Source organism: Chiloscyllium plagiosum, unplaced genomic scaffold (assembly GCF_037043375.1).
Source record: "Chiloscyllium plagiosum isolate Xiang-an unplaced genomic scaffold, Cpla_swu_hap1 HiC_scaffold_3, whole genome shotgun sequence".
Classification (NCBI taxonomy): domain Eukaryota; kingdom Metazoa; phylum Chordata; class Chondrichthyes; order Orectolobiformes; family Hemiscylliidae; genus Chiloscyllium; species Chiloscyllium plagiosum.
In genome coordinates, this window is record NW_028270141.1 from 151,481,532 (window position 1) to 151,501,712 (window position 20,181).

A 20,181-nucleotide genomic window follows, 5' to 3' on the forward strand; every position below is an offset into this window, starting at 1 on the left:
ATACGAAAATTAGGGAAGTAAACACGTGGCTAAGAGATTGGTGTGGGCAGGTGGGATTCCGTTTCATGGGACATTGGCATCAATTTTGGAACCAGGGCATCTGTACCGATGGGGCGGTCTCCACCTGAACTGATCTGGAACCAGTATTTTAGTGAAAAGGATAGATAGAGTGGTCACTCGTACTTTAAACTTATGAGTCAGGGGAAAGGGAAAGTGACAGGGAGTATGGAGTCAAGGAGAAAGATGAGCAGCAGGTTAGTGTGTGTGCAGGGTTTAAGGTCAAGGATTAGACAGCCATGGCTGACAACGGAAGTCAGGAAATGTATCAAAGAGAAAGAGAGAACTTGTAAAGTGGCCAAGAGCACTGGGAAATCAGAAGATTGGGAAGACGACAAAGACAGAAATAAGGAAGGAGAGGGTCAAATATGAAGGTAGGCCAGCCAGTAATGTTAGAAATGATAGTAAAATTTTCTTTTAATACAGAAGAAATAAACGAGAGGCAAAAGTAGACATTGGGCTGCTCCAAATTGATGCAGGGAGAAGGCTAGTGCTGGGAGATAAGGAAATAGCTGAAGAATTTAATAAGTACTTTGAGTCAGTCTTCACAGTGAAAGACATGAGTAATATCCCAACAATTAAGGAGAGTCGGGGCAAGAGTTGAGTATGGTAGCTGTTGCAAAAGAGCAAGTGCTAGATAAGCTAAAAGGTCTAAACATTAGTAAATCTCCTGGCCCCGATGGGCTACATCCAAGAGTTCTGAGGGAGGTGGCTGAGGAAATAGTGAAGACATTGGTTGTGATCTTGCAAAAGTCACTGGAGTCAGGGAAAGTCCCAGAAGATTGGAAAATCGCTGTTGTAACCCCCTTGTTTAAGAAAAGATCAAGACAAAAGATGGAAAAGTATAGGCCATTTAGCCTAATCTTGATTGTTGGTAAAATTCTAGAATCCATCGTTAAGGTTGAGATTTATAAATTCTTGGAAGTGCAGGGTTGGATTAGAACAAGTCAGCATGGATTTAGTAAGGGGAGCTCGTGCAGGTGGTACTGAGGAGCTAGGGATGCTAGCTCATCTATGTCACTTTTCTCACTTTTCTAAACAGTGAGAAAATTCATAAAGACAAAGTACAAAGGAATCTGGGAGTGCTAGTCCAGGATTCTCTAAAGGTTAACTTGCAGGTTGAGTACATGATTAAGAAAGTGATTGTAATGTTGTCATTTATCTCAAGAGGGTTGAAATGTAGAAGCAGCAGTGTGCTTCCGAGACTTTATAAAGTTCTAATTAGGTCCTATTTAGAATACCATGTCCAATTTTGGGCCCCACACCTCAGGAAGGACATACTGGCACTGGAGCGTGTCCAATGGAGATTCACATGGATAATTCCTGCAATGGTAGGCCTACCAAAAGGCTAACTGCTCAGAATCCTGGAATTGTATTCATTAGAGTTTAGAAGGTTGAGGGGAGATCTAATAGAAACTTAATGCATGGCTTAGAAAGGGTGGATGCTGGGAAGTTGTTTCCATCGGGGGGCTGCTAGGACCCATGGGCACAGCCTGAGAATTAGAGGGGGTCAATTTAGAATGGAAATGAGACATTTCTTTCACCAGAGAGTATTGGGCCTGTGGAATTCATTACCATGGAGCACAGTGGAGACCAGAATGTTAAATGTCTTCAAGGCAGAGATTGACAAATCCTTGATCTCTCAAGGAATTAAGGGCTAAGGGGAGAGTGTGGGTAAATGGAGTTGAAATGCCCATCAGCCAGGATTAAATGACGGAGTGGATTCATTGGCCGAATGGCCTTCCTTCCACTCCTATGTCTTATGATAAGGGCAAGCATCCCAAATGCCTCTGTAATGACCCTATTATTCAGTCCTGCCACCTTCAGGGATCTGCGGACAAGCACGCCAAGATCCTTCTGTTCCTCTAAGCTTCCTGGTGTCTTGCCATTCATCGAGTACTCCCTTGTCCTGTTCCTTCTTCCAAAGTACATCACCTCACATTTATCAGCGTTAAGTTCTATTCGCCACTGACCTATCTATCTGACCACTCCATTTATATCTTGCGAGAATCTAACCCTTGAATCCTCATCATGAACCACCAATCTTTGTGTCATCTGCAGACTTGTATATCATCTCTCCACAATCTCATCTATGTCACTTATGAATATTACAAATAATAAAGAACCTAGCAGTAATTCCTATGATACACTGAACCTGAGGTGTAGTTGCAGTGCACAGGAGGATGAGAATAGGGAGGACATGGGCAGGATTTCACGGTCACAGGAATGTGCTGTCAGACAGCAAAGTGGTTTGAAGTGTGTCCACTTCAATGCCAGAAGTATCCAAAATAAGTTAGGTGAGCTTGAAGCATGGATAGGTACCTGGGACTTCAATGTTGTAGCCTTGTTAGTCAAGAATAGTATAACGTGGCTGAAAGAACGTTTGACGATGCATCTATTGGGGTAGTATGGACTGAGGTTAGAAACAGGAGAGGAGAGGTCACACTGCTTGGAGTTTTTTATAGGCCTCTGCAGAGTTCCAGAGAGGTGGCGGAGAGGATTGGCAAAACAATTCTGGGGAGGAGTGAAAGGAACAGGGTGGTCAATATGGCGGACTTTAACTTCCCCAACATTGACTGGAAATACTATAACTCTAGTACGTTAGATGGATCAGTTTTTGTCCAATGTGTGCAGGAGGGTTTCCAGTATGTCAAAAGGCCAACAGGAGGGGAGGCCACACTGGATCTGGTGCTTGGTAATAAACCAGGCCAGGTGTTTGATTTAGTGGTAGGTGAGCACTTTGGAGAGAGTGTCCAGAATTCGGTTATGTTTAGTTTAGCGATGGAAAGGGATAGGTACATGCCACTGGTCAAGAGTTATCGATGAGGCAAGGGCAATTATAATGAGATTAGGCAAGAATTAGGATGCATAGAATGGGGTAGCAAAATGCAGGGGATGCAGACAATGGAAATGTGGAGCTGGTTGAATGAACAGATATTGTGTCCTTGGTAGGTATGCCCCTGTCAGGCATGGAGGAAGTGATATGGTAAGGGAACTGTGGTTTACTACAGAAATTGTATCTCTCTTGTTTAGTGGAAGAAGGAGGCTTTGTGTTGATGAGACAAGGTGATTCAGATGAGGCGATGGAGTGTTCCAGATCAGCGAGGAAGGATTTAGAGAGAGTTAAGAAGAGCAAAGAGAGGACACAAGCAGTCTTTAGCAAATAGAATGAAGGAGAACCCGAAAGCTTTCTATAGATATGTCAGGAATAAAAGGATGACTAGGGTAGGAATAGGGCCAGTCAAGGACAGAAGTGAGAAGTTGTAAGTGGACCCTGTGGAGATTGGAGAGGTGCTAAACAAACATTTCTCATTCGTTTTCACTCACGAAAAGGAGAGTATTGTAGAGAAGAATGAGATAAGAGATATGATGCAGTGATGATGTGCTATGATGTTGTGGCCATAACAGAGACATGGGTTTCTCAGGGGCAGGAATGGTTGCTGGATGTTCTAGGGTTTAGAGCATTTAAAAAGAATAGGGAGGGGGGAAAAAGAGGAGGGGGTGTAGCACTAATCAGAGGGTATCACAGCTACAGAAGCTTCCATTGTTGAGGAAGATCTGCCTACCGAGTCAGTATGGGTGGAAATTAGGAACAGCAAAGGAGCAGTCACTTCATTAGGGGTTTACTACAGGCCCCCCAATAGCAGCAGGGAGATTGAAGAAAGCATAGGTTGGCAGATTTTGGAAAAGTGTGGACGTAGTAGGGTTGTTGTAATGGGTGACTTTAATTTTCCCAATATTGATTGGAACCTCCTTCGAGCAGAAGATTTGAATGGAGCTGTTTTTGTAAGGTATGTTCAGGAGGGTTTCCTAACTCAGTACGTCGACAGGCTGACGAGGGGAGAGGCCATTCTAGACTTAGTGCTCGGAAACGAGCCAGGGCAGGTAACAGATCTTGTGGTGGGAGAGCATTTTGATGATAGTGACCACAACTGCCTCACATTCTACATAACTATGGAGAAGGAGAGGATTAGGCAAAATGGGAGGATATTTAATTGGGGAAGAGGAAACTATGATGTGATGAGACATGAGTTAGGAAGCATGGATTGGGAGCAATTGTTCCATGGGAAAGGCACTATAGACATGTGGAGACTATGTTTAAGAAACAGTTGTTGCAAGTGATGAATAAATATGTCCCTCTGAGACAGGCAAGAAGTGGCAAGATAAAGGAACCTTGGATGACGAGAGCGGTAGAGCTTCTCGTCAAAAGAAAGAAGGCAGCTTACATAAGGTGGAAGAAGCTAGGGTCAAGCTCCGCTCTAGAGGATTACAGGCAGGCAAGGAAGGAGCTTAAAAATGGTCTGAGGAGAGCCAGGAGGGGACATGAGAAAGGCTTGGCAGAACGGGTTAGGGAGAACACAAAGGCATTTTACACTTATGTGAGGAATAAGAGAATGGTCAAAGAAAGAGTAGGGCCGATCGGGGATAGCATAGGGAATTTGTGTGTGGAGTCTGAGGAGGTAGGGGAAGCCCCAAATGAGTTTTTTGCTTCTGTCTTTACGAAAGAAACGAACTTTGTAGTGAATGAAACCTTTGAAGAGCAGGTGTGCATGCTGGAATGAATAGAGATAGAGGAAGCTGATGTGCTGAAAATTTTGTCAAACATTAAGATTGACAAGTCGCCAGGCCCGGACCAGATTTGTCCTCGGCTGCTTTGGGAAACGAGAAATGCAATTGCTTCGCCGCTTGCGAAGATCTTTGCATCCTTGCTCTCCACTGGAGTCGTACCTGAGGACTGGGGAGAGGCAAATGTAATTCCTATCTTCAAGAAAGGAAATAGGGAAATCCCCGGCAATTACAGACCAGTAAGTCTCACGTCTGTGGTCTACAAGGTGTTAGAAAGGATTCTGAGGGATAGGATTTATGACCATCTGGAAGCGCATGGCTTGATTAAATGCAGTCAACACGGCTTTGTGAGGGGCAGGTCATGCTCACAAACCTTATCGAGTTCTTTGAGGATGTGACTAGAAAAGTTGATGAGGGTCGAGCTGTGGATGTGGGGTATATGGAGTTCAGCAAGGCATTTGATAAGGTTCCCCATGGTAGGCTCATTCTGAAGGTCATGAGGAATGGGATTCAGGGGAACATAGCTGTCTGGATACAGAATTGGCTGGCCAACAGAAGACAGCGAGTGGTCGTAGAAGGAAAATATTCTGCCTGGAAGTCTGTGGTGAGTGGTGTTCCACGAGGCTCTGTTCTTGGGCCTCTATTGTTTGTAATTTTTATTAATGACTTGGATGAGGGGATTGAAGGATGGGTCAGCAAGTTTGCAGATGACACAAAGGTTGGAGGTGTCGTTGACCGTATAGAGGGCTGTTGTAGGCTGCAGCGGGATGCAGAGATGGGCTGAGGTGTAGCAGATGGAGTTCAACCTGGATAAATGCGAGGTGATGCATTTTGGAAGGTCGAATTTGAAAGCCAAGTACAGGATTAAGGATAGGATTCTTGGCAGTGTGGAGGAACAGGGGGATCTTGGGGTGCAGGTACATAGATCACTTAAAATGGCCACCCAAGTGGACAGGGTTGTTAAGAAAGCATATGGTGTTTTGGCTTTCATTAACAGGGGTATTGAGTTTAAGAGTCGTGAGATCTTGTTGCAGCTCTATAAAACTTTGGTTAGACCACACTTGGAATACTGCTTCCAGTTCTGGTCGCCCTATTATAAGAAAGATGTGGATGCTTTGGAGAGGGTTCAGAGGAGGTTTACCAGGATGCTGCCTGGACTGGAGGACTTATCTTATGAGGAGAGGTTGACTGAGCTCGGACCTTTTTCATTGGAGAAAAGGAGGAGAAGAGGGGACCTAATTGAGGTATACAAGATAATGAGAGGCATAGATAGAGTCAATAGCCAGAGACTATTTCCCAGGGCAGAAATGACTAACACGAGGGGTCATAAGTTTTAAGCTGGTTGGAAGAAAGTATAGAGGGGATGTCAGAGGCGGGTTCTTTACACAGAGTTGTGAGAGCATGGAATGCGTTGCCAGCAGCAGTTGTGGAGACAGGGTCATTGGGGACATTTAAGAGACTCCTGGACATGCATATGGTCACAGAAATTTAAGGATGCATACATGAGGATCAGTGGTCGGCACAACATCGTGGGCTGAAGGGTCTGTTCTGTGCAGTACTGTTTTATGTTCTGTATTAGACTAGAAAGAGTCGGGGTTGGTAAGGAAGAGGTATTATCAATTCTAGAAGGAGTGAAAGTAGACAAGTCCCCTGGGCCAGATGGAATTTATTTGAGGATTCTCTGGGAGATAGCGGAGCCTTTGGCTTTGATATTTGAGTCGTCATTGTCTACAGGTTTGGTGCCAGAGGACTGGAGGATTGTAAATGTGCGCAGTTGAGATGACCCAGGTAATTACAGACCAGTGAGCCTTACTTCTGTTGTAGGAAAAGTTTTGGAAAGGATTATAAGAGATAAGATTTATAATCATCTAGCAAGCAACAATCTGATTTCAGATAGTCAACATGGTTTCTGCAGGGGCAGGTCATGTCTCACAACCTCATTGAGGTTTTTTGAGAAGGTGACCAAGTATGTAGATGAGGATAAGGCAGTTGATGTGGTGTATATGGACTTCAGTGAAGCCTTTGTTAAGGTTCTACATGGTAGGCTGTTGGAGAAAATGCAGAGGCATGGGATTGAGGGTGATTTGGCAGTTTGGATTAGAAACTGGCTTTCGGAAAGAAGGCAGCGAGCGGTGGTTGATGGAAAATATTCAGCCTGGAGTCCAGTTACTAGTGGTGTGCCACAAGGATCTGTTTTGGGACCACTGCTGTTGGTCATTTTTATAAATGACTTAGACACAGGTGTAGGTGGATGGGTTAGTAAGTTTGCAGACGACACTAAAGTCGGTGGAGTAGTGGACAGTGTGGAAGAATGTTACAGGTTGTGGGGACTTGGATGAACTGCAGAAAGGTGGCAAATGGAGTTCAATGCTGATATATGTGAGGTGATTCATTTTGGGAGGAATAACAGGAAGGCAGAATACTGGGTCAATGGAAAGATTCTTGGTAGTGTGGATGTGCAGAGGGATCTTGGAGTCCATGTACATAGATCCCTGAAAGTTGCCACCCAGGTGGTTGATGCTGTTGTCATGCTACAATTATACAAAACGCTAGTGCTGCCACACTTGGAATATTGTGTACAGTTCTGGGCGCTCCATTACAGGAAGGATGTGGACGCATTGGAAAAGGTGCAGAGGAGATTTACCAGGATGTTGCCTGGTCTGGAGGGAAGGTCTTCTGAGGGAAGGCTGAGAGACTTGGGTTTGTTCTCATTGGAGAGGAGAAGGCTAAGAGGGGATTTAATAGAAATATACAAGATGATCAGAGGATTAGATAGGGTAGGCAGTGAAAGTGTTTTTCCTAGGATGATGACGTCAGCTTGTATGAGGGGGCATAACTACAAATTGAGGGGTGATAGATTTAAGACAGATGTCAGGGGGCAGGTTCTTTACGCAGAGTGGTACAGTCGTGGAATGCCTTGCCTGCTAATGTAGTCAACTCAGTCACATTAAGGAGATTTAAACAATCCTTAGATAAAGCACATGGAGGATGATGGGATAGTGTAGGGGCATGAGCTTAGAATAGTTCACAGGTTGACGCAATATCGAGGACCGAAGGGCCTGTTCTGCACTGTATTGTTCTGTGTCTACACCACTGCACATTGGGCTCCAGTCTCTCAAACAGCCTTCTACCACCATCACCACCTGACTCCTATCACCAAGCCAATTTTGTATCCAGTTTGCTAATTTAACTTGGATCTCATGAGCTTTTATCTCCTTTATCAGTGTCCCACCTTGTCCAAGGCCTTGCAATCCATATCATCTACATCAACTGTCCCATGTTGAACCAAGTACTTCGACATCACCTTGAAAAGTTAGACCATATTTGTTAGGCATGACCTCCCTCTGACAAAGTCATGCTGACTATCCTTGATCAAACATTGCCTCTCTAAATGGAGATTAATTTTCTCCAATAGTTTCCCTCCCACTGATTTTAGACTTAACTGGTCTGTAGTTCCCTGATTACCTCTACTACTCGTGTAAAGTGAAACCACAGCAGCTGTCCTCCAGTCTTCAGGCAACTCCCCTGTGGCCAGGGATGATAAAATTTGGTTCAGTGACCCTGCATTTCCTACCTTAACTCCCACAACAGCATGGGATACAACTGATCCGGACCTGAGGATTTGTCTACTTTGAAATCTGCCAAGACCTCCAATACCATCTCACTTCTCAAGGACTTTGCAGCCGTTGAATCACAGAATCCCTACAGCACAAAGTGGCCACTGGCTGTTCGAGTCTGCTCTGGGCTCCTGATGAAAGGTTCTGTCCTGAAACGTTGATTCCCCTCCTCTTCCTCTGCAGCCTGACCTACTGTGCTTTTTCCAGCTCAACGCTTTATCCATTCTGACTCTCCAACAACTGCACTTCTCACTATCTCCTCGTTTAATTTTGAGAACTGGGCAGCATGGGCAAGTTGGGCCAAAGGACCTGTCTCCATGCTGTAGACCTTTATAACTCTATGGGTCTTTTAATTTTTAAGTTCTACCCACAAAGCCTCATTTATCACCATATCCAAATATCATCCCTTCTTCCTACAGTGACTGACTCCCTAACTAATAATGCTATGCCGCCTCCACTTTTGCACTCCTGCCTGAAGATCCTATACCCCAGAATGTAAAGTTGCCAGTACTACCGCTGCCTCAATCACATCTCTCTGATGGCAACAGTACTGTAGTTCCATGTGTCAATCCACATCCTTGAATCCTCTATCTTAACTATAATGCTCCTGCCATTAAAGTAGAGGCCATCTCGCCTCTCCTTACTCCACTGAGTTCCTTTATAGTTGAACTAACTCTGTCTTGGTTTCTTTTCTAAGTTATGCTGTGTTGGTATTGAACTGACTCACTGAGACCCCCGTCTCCTGAACTAGTTTAAACACCTGCCAAGTGTACTACCAACCCCTCCTATGGAGGATGTTGGTCCCATTCTGGTTCAGGTGTAGACTATCCTGCTTGTTATAGATCCTCCTCGTTTATCCCACCCTTTTGCAATTAAGATTTGCCGTCTTCATAGCAGGGCAATATTATTGAAGAGTTATCTCCACAGAAGGACATTTCAACCCTTGAGCTGTCAATAAGTCTTGTGTTCTTTTCCTTGCACTTGATGCCATGTAAATCCTTATTCAGAATCCTCTTTCTTATGGCCCATCTGCATTCTTTCATATTGACTTATAGTAAGTGCAGCAGGAGCCTAAGTTTAACTGTCATAGCCATTTTTAAAAAAGGATATTACATCAGTACTCAGTCTGCCTCTGCCCTTCCCAGACGTGTGCAGTCAAGGTACTGAGACCATTGTTTACACTTTCTCCAGAGGTTTTCCCTTTCTTCTCAGTGTAAGGGAATCCCAATACAAGTTTCTCTAGAGCGAGACAGAAAGATCAGATTATTGAGACAGCTGTGTTCCTAAGGAAAACTCAATAAATTGGCCCTCATTAAGAAATTCTTCATTTGTAGTGTATGTTTGATACTGACACTACTGTTAAAACCACTAGGCGAAAGTGAGGACTGTAGATGTTGGAGATTAGAATAGAGAGTGTGGTGCTGGAAAAGCACAGCAGGTAAGGCAGCATCCGAGGAGCAGGAGAGTCGATATTTTGGGCAAAAATGCTTCATCAGGATTGAATCCTGGTGTGAAGGGCTTTTGCCTGAACAGTCGACTGTCCTGCTCCTCAGATGCTGCCTGACCTGCTGTGCTTTTCCAGCACCACACTCTCGATTCTAATCTCCAGCATCTGCAGTCCTCACTTTCACCTAGTGTGGTTTTAACAGTAGTGTCAGTAACAAACACACTACAAATGAAGAATTTCTTCATGAGGACCAATCTATTGAGTTTTCCTTAGGAACACAGCTGTCTCAATCTGATCTTTCTGTCTCAACTGTTAAGACCATACAGCTGTTATTTTTAAAAATTTGTAACAGTTGCACTAATTTCTATTACATGTATTTGAGACAAACAAACAGCCAGTTATCTTTGCCTTAACCAGCATCTTTTGCTACTATATAAATGGTGATAGATGGCTGGATAATGATAAATACATTCATAACTTTGTGTGTTCATTCCATTTGCCATAGAATGTTCTTTTCCATCTGTTCATTGATTAGTATATTTGGGTTTCTGTTGTGCACCCTATCATTTACTGCATTGACTTTTTCTAGTCTCTGGGGAACTGATGGGAACTGTTAAAGCCCTTGAAGTATATAAGGAATATAGGAAAGAACTTAAACAAGGAATTAGAAGGGCTAAAAGGGGTCATGAAAAGTTGTTAGCAAACAGGCTTAAGGAAAATCCAAAGGCTTTTTATACATAAATAAAAAGCAAGAGGAGGGCCAGGGAAAGGGATGGCCCACTCAAGGACAAAGGATGCAATCAATGTGTGGAGCCAGAAGAGGTAGGTGAGGTCCTAAACAAGTAGTGTGTCAGTATTCACCAAATAGAAGGAATTAGTGGGCGTTGGGTTTCTAAGCCAAGTTGCTGTTAAAAGGGAAGAGGAGTTGTCAGTCTTAAAGTATTAAGATAGATAAGGCTCCGGGTCCTGATGGGATCTATCCCAGAATACCCACTAGCTGAAGTCCATTGTCTTAATATAGCTTGATGTGTATATTGGAATTGAAGGTTGTAATCATCTGATACATTAATACATAATCCTGTCTTTCATCTGCATGGTTTGATCATGTCAACTCATCGCTTTTTGACCTGCATGTGCTGTATTGTAACCTCAGGAGCTGCTGAAGGTAATGGTGCTGCTTTGCATACCTGATTATGTTTGGTTATTTCTACAGTGTCAAATATATTTTGCTGAACTTTAATCTTTTAAAATTATTTTAACGATAACTGGACAGTCTCCTTGCACCTCTAACATCACCTGACTTCCTTTCTTAAAATCCTATTAAACTTGACTGTTCCACTGTTGCAATTCAAAAGCCAGTCTTCCTGCTTCTACCCTTTGTATAGCTGACCTAAAACGTTATCCTGACTTGCGAATTCATCGCCCCCGTACCTGCTGATGGTGACTCACTCCCAGCCCAACAACACCTCCATTTCCTGCATAAACTGCTCTGTCATCTTCTCCTTTTGAAGTGAGATAAGCAAAGTTGTTGAACTGCAGGTTCAGCTAGCTGCTTGGATATATGGTTTTGTGATAATTTGGCTCAAAAAAGAACAGGACTAGGAATACAAGATGGTAAGATTGATGACAGCGACGATTGGATGCTGCCTGGACTGCTGTGCTCTTCCAGCACCACTAATCCAAAATCTAGGAATACAAGATGTTGCAGAAACTTGGAGAAAGGAAGGAGATGGGTAACAATATTGATAAAAGGGTAACGTTGAAGAAAAATTGTCCTAAACAGTAAAGGGCAAAATATATTTGGTTGGAGTTAAGTAGTAATAGAACTGCAAAACCACTGGGTATATTCTGTAAGCCATCAGCTAGTGGCAAAAATATACAGGAGCATATTTGCAATGTAATCACAAGAGATGCAAGAATTGGAGAGTAGTTACTGTGGGATGTTTTACTTCCAATTGATAAAAGAAATTATTGTGTAATGAACAGAGCATGAAGAATATCTAGTGTGTTCAGGAGATTTTCCACATCAATATGTTTCTAACTTTGCAAGGAACATAGAAACAGGAACAGACCATCCAGCCCCTCAAGACTGATCGGCCATTCAGTGAGATCATGGCTGATCTGTGGCCCAACTTCATATACCTGCCTTTGGCCCATACCCCTTAATAATGTTGTTTAACAAAAAAAACTATTACCAATTTAAAATTAACAATTGATTCAGCATTTATGGAAAAGTTCTAGGCTTCTACCACTCTGTTGCATTTAGACGTACTTTCTAACACTTCTCCTGAACAATCTGACCCTAATTTTTAGTCACTGCCTCCTAGTTCTAGAGTTCTCCAACCGATGGAAATGGTTTATCTTTATTTACCCTGTCTTTTCCTGTTAATATCTTGAAGACTTCAATCGGCACATTGCTGAGTCTAATTTTGGAGATGGTGATGGGTCAATGGATCAAGTTTTTAAGCTGGGTAACATTTTGGGGCAATAATCATAGTATTATTTCAAGGTTTAGGTCAGCAGTAAGAAAGCAGCAAGGAGAAAGAGTTAAAAATAAGTTGGGGAGTACTTATTTTTCACATCTGTATTAAAAGACCAAGACTTGAAAATATCACTAATTTTGAAGAAAGTAGTGCTAGACTTCGAGGATGTAGATAAGCTGATGTTATGGTCAGATGTTTGCCGAAGGGTGTTTAATGCAAATCATTGTAAAGTGATACACTTTAATTGGAAGAAGTGGGAGTGGACAGGGAGAGAGGGATCCAGGGTCTTAGGACCTATGTGCACAAATAATTTACACAGGAAGGGCAGACTGGAAAAGCGATTAATGTTGAGGGATATGCGATCTTGGGCTTCATAAATAAAGGTCTTGAATACAAAAGAAAATAAGTTTGTGATGAATCTTTATAAATGAGTGAATGGGCCTCATGATGTATTGCCCAATTCTGGGCACTTAAGATGTGAAAGCTATAATCTCCTTTCACACAACTCCTGCGGCGTCCAGCGCTTGACATGAGGCTATGAAAGTGTTCCCTACAGTTTTAACATAACTTCCTTGCCCAATAAAACAGTATATAGTATGCTTTATTAAAGCACTCAATCTATTCAGCCATCACCAATATTTTATTGTTGTGGTTCTGTTCGCCGAGCTGGGAATTTGTGTTGCAGACGTTTCATCCCCTGTCTAGGTGACATCCTCAGTGCTTGGGAGCCTCCTATGAAGCGCTTCTATGATCTTTCCTCCGGCATTTGTAGTGGTTTGAATCTACCGCTTCCGGTTGTCAGTTCCAGCTGTCCGTTGCAGTGGCTGGTATATTGGGTCCAGGTCGACGTGCTTATTGATTGAATCTGTGGATGAGTGCCATGCCTCTAGGAATTCCCTGGCTGTTCTCTGTTTGGCTTGTCCTATAATAGTAGTGTTGTCCCAGTCAAATTCATGTTGCTTGTCATCTGCGTGTGTGGCTGATCGTGTCGTTTTGTGGCTAGTTGGTGTTCATGGATGCTGATTGTTAGCTGTCTTCCTGTTTGTCCTATGTAGTGTTTTGTGCAGTCCTTGCATGGGAGTTTGTACACTGCATTGGTTTTGCTCATGCTGGGTATCGGTGAGTTGTTGTCTGAGAGTGGCTTGAGAGACAGAGAGTGGGGTCAAAGGGGATTTTGTCAGGATAGCAGCTGATGACTACTGGAGTTCTGCAGGAGTCAGTGTTAGAATCGTAACTATTCATGTTATACATTAACAAACTGAACGAAAGGACTGAGGGCATTTTTGCTTAGGTTGCAGTTAACACAAACTCCGGTGGAGGGAGAGGCTGCAGAGGGCCTTGGACAGGCTAAGAGAGTGGGCAAAGAAGTGGCAGCTGGAATAAATGTGGTCTTGTGTGAGGTCATGCAGGAAGAATAGAGGCATATACTATTTTCGAAACGAGGAAAAGGCTCCACAAATCTGAAACATAAAATTACGTGAGAGCCCAAGTTCAGGGTTCTCAAGGTTAACATGCAATTTGTTGGTGGTTGGGAAGTCCAATGCAATGCTCACAGTCATTTCAAGAGGGCTTGAATACAAGAGCAGTGATCTGCTGCTGAGGCTGGAAAAGGCTATGGTCAGACCACATTTAGAACATTGTGTACAGCTTTGAGCTCTGTATCTAAGGGAAAGTGTCCTGCCATTGGAGGGGTCCAGAGGAGGTTTACAAGAAAGCTTCTGGAAATGAAGGGCTTGTCGTGTGAAGAGCGGTTGAGGACTCTGGATCTGTACTTGAAGTTCAGGATAAGGGCTGATCTCATTGAAACTTATGGAATGTGAGAGGCCTTGATAAAGTGGATGTGGAGAAGATGTTTCCATTAGGAGAGACCAGGACCCAAGGGCAGAGCCTCAGTGAAGGGATAATCCTTTAGAACTAAGATGAGGAATTTGCTCACTCACAAGCTGGTGAATCTGTGGAACCCATTGCTGCAGAGCACTAAGGAGACCAAGTCATTCTGTCGACTGAAGACCGAGATAGGTGCTTGATTGTTAAGGGGATCAAGTGTTACAGGGAGAAGGGCTTAAAAATGTGTTGCTGGAAAAGCGCAGCAGGTCAGGCAGCATCAAAGGAACAGGAGAATCGACGTTTTGGGCATAACCCATTTTTAAGCACTGATCTCCAGCATCTGCAGTCCTCACTTTCTCCTTACAGGGAGAAGGCAGGAGAATGGGGTTGAGAAGCAAATCACGCATGAATGAATGGCAGAGCAGACTCGATGGGCCGAATATGCTAATTTTGCTCCTGTAATCTTATGATCATATTGTGTATCTAAAGTTTGGCAGTTGAGACAGAAAACCGTGTGAGAGCTGGTTGCAGTGTTCCTCATTTTGAAAAGCCTGATTGATACTGCTTAAACTGTATACGTGAAGTCTTCAAGAGGAGAATGGTAATGCTGCTTGTCCAAGTGGATTTTAACTAGGAGAAAGTGAGGACTGCAGATGCTGGAGATCAGAGCTGAAAAATGTGTTGCTGGAAAAGCGCAGCAGGTCAGGCAGCATCAAAGGAGCATATAAGCCCTTCAGGAAAATGTGGATTTTAAGGATAGCACTAGCATGCATAATACATCTTTCAGTGTCAGGGTAACCAAACTCTCTGTTACAGTCAAGGAAGTGAGTTTTGAAGTTGTCATTGTTGCACGATAGTTTCAAAATGGCACCTGAGAACTGCCCACAAATAATTGGACACTATTATCTAGCAATTCATGTTTTATATATTGATTCATTTCTAAATATTAGCAGGGATCTTTAGACTAGTGTCTTTAGACTTCTAAGAAACCAGATAGGATGTCATTTAATGACAGATTTAAATGACAGATTTATCATTTTGTTCAGAGTAAAGTCTGTTACGTTAATTGACTATAAGTTGATGCCACAACAAATCCATGAGAGACTAATATAATAACGAATGTTTGTCTATCTTCAGGTACTCTTCTACCACGCTTACCATCAGAGCCAGGCATGGCACTGCTCACTATAAAAATAGAAAAAATTGGTCTGAAGGATGCAGGACAATGTATTGACCCGTATGTAACAGTCAGTGTAAAAGGTAATGCAGTAGGATTTTACATTGAGTTTGGTGTCCGTATAATTCTAATTCGTTAAAATGACAGATAAATATAATACCTGATTTTACAGATATCAATGGGGTAGATCTCACTCCTGTACAAGATACACCAGTTGCTACAAGAAAAGAAGATATGTATGTACATTTTGCTGTTGATGTGGAAATTCAAAAACACATAGAGAAACTGCCAAAAGGTGAGCCACCTTTAATTTCCTACCTTTGTGAAGATCCTCTTGCCGTGTGGAGAATACAGCATTATCCCAAGAAATGTTTAGTCCACAACCCACTAGCTGATAATTTAGACTGTTTGTTTGGGTTATAGAGTCATAGAGAAGTACAGCATGGAAACAGACTCTTTGGTCCAAATCATTCATACCGACCAGATATCCCAACCTAATCTAGTCCCATTTGCACCACACTGTGTGAAAAAGTTGCCCCTTAGGTCCCTTTTATTATCTTCCCCTCTCAACCTAAACCTATGCCCTCTAGTTCTGGACTCCCCACCTCAGGGAAAATACTTTGTCGATTTACCGTATCTATGCCTCTCATGATTTTGTAAACCTCTATCAGGTCACCCCTCAGCCTCCGACGCTCCAGGACAAACAGCCCTAGCCTGTTCAGCCTCTCCCTATAGCTCAGATCCTCCAACCCTGGCAACATCCTTGGAAATCTTTTCTGAACCTTTTCAAGTTTCACAACATCTTTCCGATAGGAAGGAGACTAGAATTGCATGCAATATTCCAATAGTGGCCTAACCAATGTCCTGTACAGCCGCAACATGACCTCCCAACTCCTGTACTCAATACTCTGATCAATAAAGGAAAGCATACCAAACACCTCCTTCACTATCCTATCTACCCACGACTCTACTTTCAAGGGGCTATGAACCTGCATCTAAGGTCTCTTTGTTCAGCAACACTCCCCAGGTACTTGCCATTAAGTGTATAAGTCCTGCTAAGATTTGCTTTCCCAAAGTGCAGCACCTCGCATTTATCTGAATTAAACTCCATCTGCCACTTAGCCCATTGGCCCATCTGGTCAAGACCTTGTTGTAATCTGAGGTAACTCTCTTCGCTGTCCACTACACCTCCAATTTTGGTGTCATCTGCAAACTTACTAACCAACCCCTTCCGCTCGCATCCAAATCATCTACATAAATGACAAAAAGTAGAGGACCCAGCACTGATCCTTGTGGCACTCCACTGGTCACAGGCCTCCACTCTGAAACGCAACCCTCCACCACCACCCTCTGTCTTCTACCTTTGAGCCAGTTACATAGAAACATAGAAAAATACAGCGCAGTACAGGCCCTTTGGCCCTCGATGTTGCACCGATCCAAGCCCACCTAACCTACACTAGCCCACTATCCTCCATATGCCTATCCAATGCCCGTTTAAATGCCCATAAAGAGGGAGAGTTCACCACTGCTACTGGCAGGGCATTCCATGAACTCAGGACTCGCTGAGTAAAGAATCTAGGCCCTTCCTGAAGAAGGGCCTGTGCCCGAAACGTCGAATCTCCTGTTCCCTGGATGCTGCCTGACCTGCTGTGCTGTTCCAGCAATAAAGTTTCAACTTTGATCTCCAGCATCTGCAGACCTCACTTTCTCCCCGAGTAAAGAATCTACCCCTAACATCTGTCCTATACCTACCACCCCTTAATTTAAAGCTATGCCCCCTCGTAATAGTTGACTCCATACGTGGAAAAAGGTTCTCATGGTCAACCCTATCTATACCCCTCGTCATCTTGTACACCTCTATCAAGTCACCCCTAAACCTTCTTTTCTCCAATGAAAACAGCCCCAAGTACCTCAGCCTTTCCTCATACGATCTTCCTACCATACCAGGCAACATCCTGATAAACCTCCTCTGCACCAGTTCCAGTGCCTCCACATCCTTCCTATAGTATGGCGACCAAAACTGCACACAATACTCCAGATGCGGCCGCACCAGAGTCTGATACAACTGCAACATGATCTCAGGACTCCGGAACTCAATTTCCCTACCAATAAAAGCCAGTACGCCATATGCCTTCTTCACCGCACTATTTACCTGGGTGGCAACTTTCAAAGATCTGTGTACATGGACACCAAGATCCCTCTGCTCATCCACACTACCAAGTATCCGACCATTAGCCCAGTACCCCATCTTTTTGTTACTCTTACCAAAGTGAATCACCTCACACTTAGCTACATTGAACTCCATTTGCCACCTTTCTGCCTAGCTCTGCAGCTTATCTATATCCCGCTGTAACCTGCCACATTCTTCCTCACTGTCAACAACTCCACCGACTTTTGTATCATCCGCAAGCTTGCTCACCCAACCTTCTAGCCTCTCCTCCAGGTCACTTATAAAATTGACAAACAGTAATGGTCCCAAAACAGATCCTTGCGGAACACCGCTAGTAACTGCACTCCAAGATGAACCTTTACCATCAACTGCTACCCTCTGTCGTCTTCCAGCCAGCCAATTCCTAATCCAAACCTCCAACTCACCCTCAATGCCATACCTCCATATTTTCTGCAGTAGCCTACCATGGGGAACCTCATCAAATACCTTACTAAAATCCATATACACCACATCTACCGCTTTACCCTCGTCCACCTCCTTAGTCACCTTCTCAAAGAATTCAATAAGGTTTGTGAGGCACGACCTGCCCTTCACAAAACCATGCTGACTATCCTTGATCACATTATTCCTATTCAGGTGTTCATAAATCCTATCCCTTACAATTCTCTCTAAGACTTTGCCCACAACAGAAGTGAGACTCACCAGCCTATAGTTACTAGGGTTATCCCTCCTCCCCTTCTTGAACAAGGGAACCACATTTGCTATCCTCCAGTCTTCTGGCACTATTCCTGTAGACAACGAGGACATAAAAATCAAGGCCAATGGCTCTGCAATCTCCTCCCTTGCTTCCCAGAGAATCCTAGGATAAATGCCATCAGGCCCAGGGGACTTATCTATTTTCACCCTTTCCAGAATTTTCAACACCTCTTCCCTACATATCTCAAAGCCATCCATTCTAATTAATTGTTGCCAATGTGAATACTGAGTCACAATGTCCTGTTCCTGAGTGAATACTGACGAAAAGTATTCATTCAGTGTCTCCCCAATCTCTTCAGCCTCCACACGCAACTTCCCACTACTATCCTTGACTGGACCTATTCCTACCCTAGTCATTCTTTTATTCCTGACATAGCTATAGAAAGCCTTTGGGTTTTCCCTAATCCTACTAACTAAGGACTTTCATGTCCCCTCCTTGCTGCTCTTAGCTCTCTCTTCAGATCCTTCCTGGCTACCTTATAACTCTCAATCGCCCCAATTGAACCTTCACGCCTCATCTTTACATAGGCCACCCTCTTCCCTTTAACAAGGGATTCCAATTCCTTATTAAACCACGGCTCCCTCACACGACCCTTTCCTCCCTGCCTGACAAATACATACTTATCAAGGACACTCAATAGTTGCTCCTTGAACAAGCTCCACATATCAATTGCGCCCTTGCCTTGAAGCCTACTTTTCCAAGCCACGCATCCTAAGTCGTGCCTCACCGCCTCATAATTTCCCTGCCCCCAGCTATAACTCTTGCCCTGTGATGGAGAGGGATAAGTGCACACTTATCCCTCTCCATCACGAGAGTAAAAGTCACCGAATTGTGGTCACTGTCCCCAAAGTGCTCACCTACCTCCAATTCTAACACCTGGCCTGGTTCGTTACCCAGAACCAAATCCAGTATGGCCTCACCTCTTGTTGGCCTGTCTACATATTGTCAGGAAACCCTCCTGCACACATTGGACAAACACCGACCCATCTAACGAACTCTAGCTATAGCTTTCCCAGTCAATATCAGGAAAGTTAAAGTCCCCCATAACAACCACCCTATTACTTTCACTCTTCTCCTGAATCATCCTCGCAATCCTTTCTTCTCCGTCTCTCGGGCTATTAGGAGGTCTGTCGAAAACTCCTAACAGGGTGACCTCACCTTTCCTATTCCATGTTCCTATTCCAGAACTAGTTCTGGCTAGTTTCTCCCTGTATTCCATGAGATTTCACCTTGCTAACCAGTGTCCCATGGGGAACCTTGTCGAACACCTTACTGAAGTCCATATAGATCACATCTACCGCACTGCCCTCATCAATCTTCTTTGTTACTTTTTCAAAAACCTCAATCAAGTTTGTGAGACATGATTTCCCACGCACAAAGCCAGGTTGAGTATCCCTAATTAGTTCTTGCCTTTCCAAATATATGTACATCCTGTCCCTCTGGATTCCCTCCAACAACTTGCCCATCACCGAGGTCAGGCTCACTGGTCTATAGTTCCCTGGCTTGTCCTTACCACCCTTCTTTAACAGTGGCACCACGTTAGCCAACCTCCAGTCTTCCGGCACCTCACCTGTGACTATCGATGATACAAATATCTCAGCAAGGGACCCAGCAGTCACTTCCCTAGCTTCCCACAGAGTTCTAGGGTACACCCCCCTGATCAGGTCCTGGGGATTTATCCACTTTTATGCATTTCAAGACATCCAGCACTACTTCCTCTGTAATATGGGCATTTTTCAAGATGTCACCATCTAGTTCCCCATATTCTATATCTTCCATGTCCTTGTCTACTGTAAACACTAATGCAAAATACTTGTTTAGTATCGCCCCCATCTCCTGCGGCTTCAGCAAAGGCTGCCTTGCTGATCTTTGAGGGGCCCCTATTTGCTCCCTAGTTACCCTTTTGTCCTTAATGTATCTAAAAATCTTTTGGATTCTCCTTAACTCTTATTTGCCAAAGCTTTCTCATGTCCTTTTTTTGCTCTCCTGATTTCCCTCTTAAGTATACTCCGACTGCCTTTATACTCTTCTTAGGATTCACTCGATTTCTCCAACTATACCTGACATATGCTTCCTTCAT

The 20,181-nt window shown here is 43.7% G+C and overlaps 1 protein-coding gene across 2 annotated transcripts in view; it reads left to right on the forward strand.

Moving 5' to 3' along the window:
- Positions 1–20,181, forward strand: part of aida (axin interactor, dorsalization associated) — a 101,187-nt gene that overhangs the window by 66,988 nt on the left and 14,018 nt on the right. The window contains exons 7-9 of one of the 2 annotated variants that reach the window (XM_043687334.2): positions 10,841–10,852; positions 15,135–15,257; positions 15,347–15,469. In XM_043687334.2, coding sequence (XP_043543269.1) covers positions 10,841–10,852; positions 15,135–15,257; positions 15,347–15,469 — 258 coding nt within the window. The remainder of the gene's footprint in view (positions 1–10,840; positions 10,853–15,134; positions 15,258–15,346; positions 15,470–20,181) is intronic. The other variant, XM_043687335.2, reaches the window with a different exon arrangement.